Source organism: Osmerus eperlanus, chromosome 7 (genome assembly GCF_963692335.1).
Source record: "Osmerus eperlanus chromosome 7, fOsmEpe2.1, whole genome shotgun sequence".
NCBI classification, from domain to species: domain Eukaryota; kingdom Metazoa; phylum Chordata; class Actinopteri; order Osmeriformes; family Osmeridae; genus Osmerus; species Osmerus eperlanus.
This window is the reverse complement of record NC_085024.1, coordinates 21,108,037-21,118,059: the sequence shown is the minus strand read 5'-3', so window position 1 is coordinate 21,118,059 and position 10,023 is coordinate 21,108,037. Positions and strand designations below refer to the sequence as shown.

The 10,023-nt window shown below is 46.1% G+C and overlaps 1 protein-coding gene across 1 annotated transcript; it reads right to left on the bottom strand.

Moving 5' to 3' along the window:
- Positions 1 to 418: 418 nt before the first annotated feature.
- On the bottom strand, positions 419 to 1,183 carry LOC134023971 (complement C1q-like protein 2). Its single transcript, XM_062466327.1, has 2 exons — positions 1,042 to 1,183; positions 419 to 898 (listed from the first exon to the last, which is right to left on the bottom strand). The coding sequence occupies exons 1-2, from the start codon at positions 1,181 to 1,183 to the stop codon at positions 615 to 617; spliced, it is 426 nt and encodes a 141-aa protein (XP_062322311.1). The 3' UTR covers positions 419 to 614.
- Between the last annotated feature and the right edge of the window lie 8,840 nt (positions 1,184 to 10,023).

Below are 10,023 nucleotides of genomic sequence, written 5' to 3'. Positions count from 1 at the left end.
ACCGTCGATCACCCCCAGTGGAACTTTGGTGGAACTGCAATACAATTACGGTACAATGGGGCTTAATAGGGAGTGGCATGGCTCTCCGTAGACGGGCTCTGATGGAACTCACCACATACGTTGTTCTTTTGGCTTCGTGTTTTTAGTATGACTGTCTACGTATTGTCTTGGATTAAATGAACTGTAAACCTGAATACCTGGTTCTGTCGTTGTTCTGGTTTGGCAAAGCAAGATAAGTTGTATATATACATATACTGTAGGCTATATGTTACTATTATGATTTACATTTAGTCATTTTTTTTACATTTACATTTGTAATGATGATGATGAGTAGCCTATTGCTTAATTTTTACTAGCTTATTGTTATTCTTAATGCCATCATTGTGGTGTTAACTGACACATTGCATAACCATAACAATATTGTGGTTATCAAACATAATTTATAAATCTTCCTCTTTGCTCCAGATAAACATGTCAACAATGCTGACAGCCCAACACATTTATCACCATATCATCTCTCCACCAGTCTCACCTTTTCTCTTAAATTAATACAGGGGTCAAGGGAGGAATGTCACCTTTATAAAACTCTGGATCATGAGCCTGGGCAGAGTGTTTTACATGGGGAAGAGAAGGAAACCACTGAAGGTGTTATAGTTGTGTGGATGATCCCACAGGCCGTAGGTTGGTGGAAGACGCATCTTGATCATATCTCCCTGCTCCAGCTCCAGAGTGACAGCATTTGCCAAAAATTTCGCATGACCGTGGCTATTGTGGGCACTGTTGGCCATGATCAGGAGGTCGTTCTTGTACATGGCAACTCCCATGCCTAAAGAACGACGGATGTCCATGGCAGTAAACCTGAAGTAGTACACTCCTTTCACTGGTGCTGTGAACACACCTGAAGAGGGGCAGTAGCAAAAGGAAAAAACAACATTTAGTTTCACTGTGATTGAAATGTTGACTGATGAATGGAGACCCCCAGTGTTGGAGCTACTCTGATGTCAAGGTGTGTGCTCTAGGTGAGCATATGCAGAACTGTACCTGTTACTGGGCTGTAGGCGTTGCCTATGTTGGTGAAGACTTTGCTATAGACCAGTGATGTTTCAGTGTTGAAGGGCCCAACATGTCCTGAATCAGTTAGAGCCGTGTAGAATGCCACCTTTGGTCTGCCTGTTAATAACATGTAGAAATGTTGAACATGATAGCCAAGTAATGCAGCATTATATTGACTTTTGACTGGTACTGTATGTATATAAGAAATGGTACAATGCATATAAATCCATGTACAAAGACAGGATTACATGTTCTTCTTAAAACCTTCTTCTTGATTCATCATGACCAGTAGTGATTTGGATATATTTAGTAATGCATGATACAGTAACGCAATCAGGTCAAATATTACCTGCGTTGTCTCTTCTCATCTCTTCAACGTGTCTCTGGGTGACCAACAGCTCCACCTTCTGATCCACCACCATGTCTCTCAGAGCCCTCAGTTCAGTCAGGATGAATTGAATGGCAGCATCGCACATGCAGCCTTCTCTTTGTGGTTCAGCCAGACTGGTCTTGGTGTCGTTCTCTGGGCCCCCTGTGTGGTCTACCTGGGCCCGTGTCACAGACAGACAGAGCAGCAGAACCACAGTATCTATCTTCATCCTGAAGGGTAGTAGAGTGTTGTCACCCTCCGTGTTCAGTCCCTGTTTTTATATGCATCCAGGTTGGTCACACACATGAGAACCCAAACACCTGGAAATGAGAAGAAATAGGTCAAACCCAGGACCTTGAGAGCAGTTAAATATTAAATGGACATCGTGGCCAAGAGAGAACCTGAATCAGCAGGAATCTAAGTTTTCTGATCACATTTTGTTCCTCCTGGACAGGACAGAGATAGAACCTGCATCAGAGGCTAACAGTAGATCATTGACTACCTTGGCTAATGCAGTTTCAGTGCTGTGGTGGAGACGAAATCCAGACTGGAGAGGTTCATAAAGCTGATTTGAGGAGAGGTGCTCAGTGAGCTGTTGTGCCACAGCCTTCTCTAAAATTTTGGAAAGAAATTGCAAATTTGAAATTGGCCTGTAGTTGCTAAGACAACCTGGATCCAGGTTTGTTTTTTTAAGAAGGGGCTTAATAATAGCTTGTTTGAAATCGTTGGGGACTTGGCCAATTACAATAGATTCATTAATAATACTAAGCATGGGTGGTCCAATAATAGGGAGAAGTTCCCTACAGAGTTTAGCAGGGAGGGGATCGAGAAGGCAGCTAGTGGGTTTCGAGGAGTCTATCAGCTCGATGAACGCTTCCATAGAAATAGGGTTAAAGTGAGTGAGAGCCTCAACATGCAGCATGCTTGGTATAGGGGAACGTTCAGTGTTGATGGCCACTCCTCCCGGACTAGTCTGTAGTTTGTCCCTTATTGCATAGATTTTTTGGTCAAAGAAATCTAAGAAATCATTGGGAGAGAAATCTGAACTAACACAGAGTGTACTTTTCTTAGTGAGATTTGCAACAGTATCAAATAGGAACTTAGTGTTGTGTTTGTTCTTACTAATCAACCTAGAGAAATAATCTGATCTGGACCTGATGAGGACTTGCTTGTACTCCATTAGGCTGTCCTTCCAGGCCAGGCGGAAAACCTCCAATTTAGTGGTACGCCACTTATGTTCTAGTTTTCTAGTGGACCTCTTAAGAGTGCGGGTTTCCTCTGAATACCATGGAGCCAGTTTCTTGTCCTTTCTTTTCCTTGGTTTGAGAGGGGAAACAGAGTCTAGGGATAGCTGAAGAACCAAATTCAGATCCCTCGTTTTAGTATTTAATGATTTATTTGGGACGTCAAGGACTTCTAGTGCAGCGGGTAGAATATTAGCCAGTTCCAGAGCTGTGTTTGGGGTTATGCAGCGGCTAGTAGAAATATTCTTAGTGCCTCCAAGGCTCTGGCAGAGGTCCATTTTGAAGGTGACCAGGCAATGGTCTGATAATATAGGATTGTGGGGGTGGACAATGACGTCACTAATCTTGATTCCCCGCGTGAGAACTAAATCTAATGTATGCGAGTGAAGATGGGTAGGTTTGGAAACCACCTGAGTGAGACCTGTGGAATACATTAGAGCAGTAAAGGCCTTACTTAAAGGATCTTTTGGGTCATCCACATGAATGTTAAAATCACCCATAATCAAGACGTTATCAGTATATGTCACAAGATCAGCACTAAAATCTGCAAATTCCTCCAGGAAGAGGGAATAATATGTTCTTCTTAAAACCTTCTTCATGTTCTTCTTGATTCATCATGACCAGTAGTGATTTTGTAATATTTAGTAATGCATGATACAGTAATGCAATCAGGTCAAATATTACCTGCGTTGTCTCTTCTCATCTCTTCAACGTGTCTCTGGGTGACCGACAGCTCCACCTTCTGAGCCACCACCGTGTCTCTCAGAGCCCTCAGTTCAGTCAGGATGAATTGAATGGCAGCATCGCACATGCAGCCTTCGGTTTGTGGTTCACCCAGACTGTTCTTGGTGTCGTTCTCTGGGCCCCCTGTGAGGTCTCCCTGGGCCCGTGTCACAGACAGACAGAGCAGCAGAACCACAGTATCTATCTTCATCCTGAAGGGTAGTAGAGTGTTGTCACCCTCCGTGTTCAGTCCCTGTTTTTATATGCATCCAGGTTGGTCACACACATGAGAACCCAAACACCTGGAAATGAGAAGAAATAGGTCAAACCCAGGACCTTGAGAGCAGTTAAATATTAAATGGACATCGTGGCCAAGAGAGAACCTGAATCAGCAGGAATCTAAGTTTTCTGATCACCTTCTGTTCCTCCTGTCAGTCTTCTCATAATCTTTCCCTCCTGTTCCTCTCGTTCTTCTTCTTCTCATGTTGTTGATGTGCAGAGTGGAGAGCCCAGGAGGAGGAGGGAGCGGGTGTGTGCCAGTTCTTCTTGAAGGGAAAGTGTCGTTTTGGACCAAAGTGTCGTAAGTCTCACAGGTGAGTAACATGCTCATGCAGCCTGGATCAGTTGGAGTTTCTTTATAAGCTATAGGGAGACGTCAAGTCAAATGTATAAAGAATGTTTTCGCTGCAAAAATTAAACAAACAGCACAGAGACTCTCCAAGTCATAACGTCCCCCCACACACACACACACACACACACACACACACTGACACTGTTGCCAGGGGAATCTGTTTTCCAAAACAGATGATGATTTTCTTAGTTAAGTTTACGCTCCTGTTTCGCCCGCGAGACAAAAATGCTGCCTCCCCCTTCCTCAGTTACTACGCACTAAATTCTAACAAATATATTTTTTAGACGCTACACATGTTATACATCGTTGGAAAGCTACGATTCTTGTGCTTCCATTGAAATAAACCAATTCAAGATCAAGTCGCAATAGCAAGCAAAGTCAACGTCTTTTTCCGGTGAACATTCCTTCAACAATGCCAAAGAAAAAAGTTGTACTCACCCTAAGTTGTTCAAATAGGTCCAGGTGTGCAAATCATGCCATCAAAACTTGATCTGCGTAAGTCCCAAGGGTTCAAAGTATCTAACCATGTAAAGTAATTCGTCCAAATACAATGTTTTACGTTCATGAATATCCATTATCCTTTGTTTCATTATGCAAGTTAGCCGACGGAAGAAACAACTTGTTCACATAAAAGTGTTATTTTCTCCGGTTTATCAACGGAGTATTTACAAAATGAAGGTCTCAAAATGTCCGTTGAACCCTCCCCTTTTGATTGACACCTTGTTCGACCCAATAGGAGCTTCCATGCCCCGTTGACAGCCCTCTAAAGCCAACTAGGTCTGTGCGTCCTGCCCCCCCCCCCCGCCCCCCCCCCCGCCCCCCCCCCCGCCCCCCCCCCCGCCCCCCCCCCCGCCCCCCCCCCCCCCCACACTCGTTCTAAACAAATTTCTCGAACTGGCTTCGACTGGCTCTGAAATTAGCTCGTTAGCCTTGTAGCTGACAGCTAGCTGAAAATGCCAATACCTCATTTGTATGCGTCTGTGGAGCCTTCAAAATAACAGTCGATTGCGCAATATGGTTGACAGAATCAGTGTTCTTTGTGCGCCAATCCTTGGAATCAGATAAAGCACTCCAATGTGTTCATGCTTCAGTTTTTGTGTTTCAGTATTACTAATTAGGGATTTAGCTATTATATATGATATTTCTAAGTACCAGAGATGGGCCAGAGATAACAATTATGAAAAATAATACCTTTTTATTTGACCTTGACCTTGGTTACAAAGGGTCATTTTGGAGTCTCCAAAAGACCCTTTTAGAAAATTCCTGGATGTACTCTTATAAAAACATGTGTCAAATATGAATATATTGTGGTATTATGTTTGACTTTTGATTTGAATTGGGTAAGGCTTCAACCTGTGGTCCAATTTAGTCTTCCAGATAATACCTACCACCTCTAGGCCTATTCAGGCCTCTGTTTTCAAAACAAAATCTAGGCGGAAATAGAAATTTTCACTTTCCTTGTGTTCAAGCTTCTATTACTCAACACTAGAAGGACTGACAGGGGTCCTGACAACAGGGGACATAACTTCAGAGTGTCAGCTTTCAAAAGAGATCATTTACATGCATGTACTCCAAATGGTTCAAGAACAGCTTCCAATTTACTTTGGGTATGCTGTTTAGGCGTTTTCAGGCAAATTTAACAGGAACATGAAAAGGTTAACACAGTGGGAGAAAAAGCATGTGTGGGATTGGCCCCCAGCCTTACTCACACACACCATACACACCACACACACACACACAGACACACATTCACACCCACCACACACACACACACACATACACACCACACACACACACAATACACACCACGCACACACACACCACACACCCACACACCACAAACACACCACACAAACATACACCCCCCCCCCACACACACAGCAGACAGATTATATAACAAGTGATAATGAAGTAACTCATCCAGTATCACAAGTGAATGTGGCTGTGAATTAGTCAGACGGAAAATGTATGATCATGTAGGTCATGAACTCAAACTTCCTTGTGCTGAATGACACGAGGAAATGTCAAAATACCCTCTAACCCTCCTGCATCCACGCGTCTTTATATTTCTGTATCTTTTCTACCTCTCACATTCTCTCGCTCTCAGCCCACTCACCTCCACACCCCTCCCAGCAACCCTGAGTTAACCGGCCCAGAGTCAGGACAAACTGCCCTGGACAGCTGGATGGAGGGAGAAAAGGAGGGAAATCACAAGAAGAGTGGAAGAAATACCAAAACACACAAGACAAAAAACACAGAGGGGAAAGGTACAAACTCCAGACAATTTATACAAATAAAAAATGAACTACTTAATTGCATTTTTTTTATTAGTGTGTTACTGGTAATACTAACATTTCACAACCGTGATTCTATCCCTGTGTTTCAAGCACAGCAGAACAGGTCATCTCCCGCATCCTGTGGGACCCGACGTTAGAGGAGGTGGACTTTGTGGTGGGGTACGTGGATCGCTTCCTAGGAGTCCTGGAGCGCCCCTTCTCTGAGTTCAACTGGGACGCCGACCCATGTGACTGTGACTACACGACCGAGCTGGCCCTGCCCCAACACAGGATACAGTACTTCACCCACAGAGGGCGCCGTGTCTGGGACCGCAACACCAGGACGGACAGAGTGTTCGGTTCCACTGGCAACCCTCTGGCGCCTCCCTTTGGAGGGGAGGAGGAAGTGACGGGTAAGAGTGGGGGTGAGGTCGTGAAAAAGCACTTTTAAACAATCCCAATTTTCTTTTCAAAATGCATAATTTGTAAGTAAACAATGTAGATATTATTTTTTATCAGCAGAGGAGCAAAAAGCTATTCCTCTGGAGGAGGAAGAAGAGGAGGGAGAGGAGGAGGAGGGAGAGGAGGAGGAGACCGGATGCCTTGCAGAGAGAGCAACACAAGACCAACGTTCTCAGTCCAGAGTCGGTCAAACAAGGCCTACCTGACCACCCCGAGTCAGGAAGCAGTCCACGGAGTCAACAGGAAGCAGGAAGAGAATTCAAACCATTTGAGGAGGAAGATGTGAACGAGGCTGCTGACTCTGGCTCAGTCATCTCCACAGACCGCGTGAGGAGGACGTTTATTATATTTTTACTTATACTTGAACTTGTGTATGTGCTGTACGTGTCTCGGCCAGGGTCCAGCCCTGGACAGACTGCAGCCTGTCCCTTTGGAGCAGAGAGAAGAGAGGAGTGGGCGTCGACCCCCCAAACGCAAGCCCACCCACTTCATCACCTTCAGAGCCAACACCCCCTCTATCCTCTCCTCCTTTCAACGCCTTCAGGAGGAGCTGGTGGCCCTCCTCCCCTCCTCCGCCCCCTACTGGGTGCCCCCCTCCAGCCTCCACGTCACCCTGTGCCTCCTGGTGTTTCCCGGCCGGCTAAGGTGAACTGGCAGGAGCGAGAGAGGCTGTTTGAAGGGGCGGGGGACCTGAGGGCTGGGAAGGGGTTGAGTTTTGGACGTTTGCCAGTGAACAGGCTGCACCTGTGTGGCATGGGCATGACCGAGGATGGGTTTTATGACACGGTGTGCACGGTCACTCTTCGCTGAGGAAGAGGTGGGTGTGTGTGTCGGCTTGTGTGTGTGTGTGTGTGTCGGCTTGTGTGTGTGTGTGTGTGTCGGCTTGTGTGTGTGTATGTCGGCTTGTGTGTGTGTGTGTTGGCTTGTGTGTGTGTATGTCAGCTTGTGTGTGTGTGTGTGTGTCTGTGTCGGCTTGTATGTGTGTGTGTGTGTGTGTGTCGGCTTGTGTGTGTATGTCGGCTTGTGTGTGTATGTCGGCTTGTGTGTGTGTCGGCTTGTGTGTGTGTGTCGGCTTGTGTGTGTGCATAGTGGATGTGTGGGTGTTCTTGCACTTTGAGCGCTCTGTTTGCACCACGCCCACGAGGCAGGAGACACCTTGGTGAGATGCAAGATTTTAACTACAAAGAATATTGAACAAACCATCTATATATGTGGCAAATGTTGCTACTGTAATGTAATGCCAATCCATTTGTTTAGCATCCTAAGCTATTTTAACAGTTGAGTAAAATTATCAATCAATATAATTTATATGTTCTAATAAAGTCCATTCTCTGAATTGGACAATTCAAATAGGACCATTATCTCTGATTAAAATAACATGGTGATGAATTTGTACGCGTTCACAAAGAATGATGACCTCCAGATTGTCAAGACCATTAAATATTGACTTGGTTATTGCGGAAACTGGGTGGTGTAATTTGTCTGTCCCAGCGTCTGAAGAGAGAGGGAGAGGATGGGTTAGGGTCTTGTTAAGGTGCTGTTACTGTGCTGGGGAGCCAAACATGGTTCACTCTCTCTCTCTCTCTCTCTCTCTCTCTCTCTCTCTCTCTCTCTCTCTCTCTCTCTCTCTCTCTCTCTCTCTCAGCAACTCTTGCATACATAATTCTCTTCCTTTTTCTCCTAGATACACGCATATCCACATGAGTCAGTGAGTGTGCTCTCTCTCACTCCATCTCCCATTCGTTCGCTCCCTTGGTCGCATTATCTCCCCGCTCCCATCCCCCACTCCCTTTCAGTGACACAGAAAAACGAATGCCCCCCCCTCCTCCCTCCTGATGCTGGCCTCTGCCCCCTCCCTTTGGTGGCACGCAAACACCATGCTCTCTCGCTCTCGCTCTCACTCTCACTCTCTCTCTCTCTCTCTCTCTCTAGCTCTCACTCTCTCTCTCTCTCTCTCTCTCTCTCGCTCTCTCTCTCTCTCGCTCTCTCCCCCCGTTTGTTGTCATTCTTTTTCCAACCCTCTTTTTTCCCAGTCAAATCCACACGCGCCAACGGAGGAATCCCTCTCTCTCTCCGTCCCATCCTCCCTCGCCCCTCGCCCGTACCCTTCTCCCTCTCTGCTCTACCCGTTAGTCGGAGAGTGAGTGTTGATGCCATTTTGCTGTCTCCAATGGAAACTGGTTTGCCTGCAAATGCATTGCATGTTGCTTGTGCCCTCTATTCATCACTCACTCCATCTCACCCTCCCTCTCTCCCCCCATCCCTCCCTCTCTCGCTCTCACGCTCTCATGCTGCCCAGTTGACAACCAACCTTTTTTCCTATTCACAATCTCTCCTGCTTTCCCCCAGTCCCCATTCTCCCCCCTCTCTCCCTCCCTCCCTTTCCCCCAGTCCCCATTCTCCCCCCTCTCTCCCTCCCTCCCTTTCCCCCAGTCCCCATTCTCCCCCCTCTCTCCCTCCCTCCCTTTCCCCCAGCCCCCATTCTCCCCCCTCTCTCCCTCCCTCCCTTTCCCCCAGCCCCCATTCTCCCCCCTCTCTCCCTCCCCCCACCTTTCCTCCAATCCTTTGCTCTCAGTATCCAACTAAGTGTTCTTGTATGCCTCTTAGTCTGTCTAAATATATGTGCTTCTGAACCTTTCCATTTCTCCAGTTTTGTCACAGTTTTGTCTCACCAGGCAACACCTCATTCATTGTCTTTCAACAGAATTTATGGTTTTTACCATTTTATTTCTGCCATGAATCTTTCATTTAAACTCCCAACTTGAACGTCTGGACTATATCTATCTTTAAATAAAAATAAAAAAAACAGTTAAATAATGTGATAGTATATATAAAAAATGTTTCTTCATTTTATTGGTATTGTGCCTCCTAATCTGAGGATGTATACATGGCACGGTTGGAGTGGTAATGGGGGCTGGAGCTGTGGCTCAGTATCTCTCCTAGTACAATAGGAGTGAGGGGACCGACCCCTAATCCCCGTTAACGGATTAATTATCTTTGGGCTCTATCGTGTCGCTGCCTTGTAGTGAATTCTTCTGGGCGTTCTTTTACGAGGCGCTCCAACCCGCCAATAAGAGTCCCTGTGGGGTGTCTCCTCGATCTTAATCCCTCTCTCGCTCTCTCACTCCCATTCTTTCACTCTCTATCTACCTCTCTTACGCTCTCTCTACCACTCCCACTCGCTCTCGATTTATCTCTCTCTCCCTCTCTCTCTCCCTCTGCTCTCTCTTTTTTCTCCCTCTCTCTCGCCGAGCGGTCCTCTCT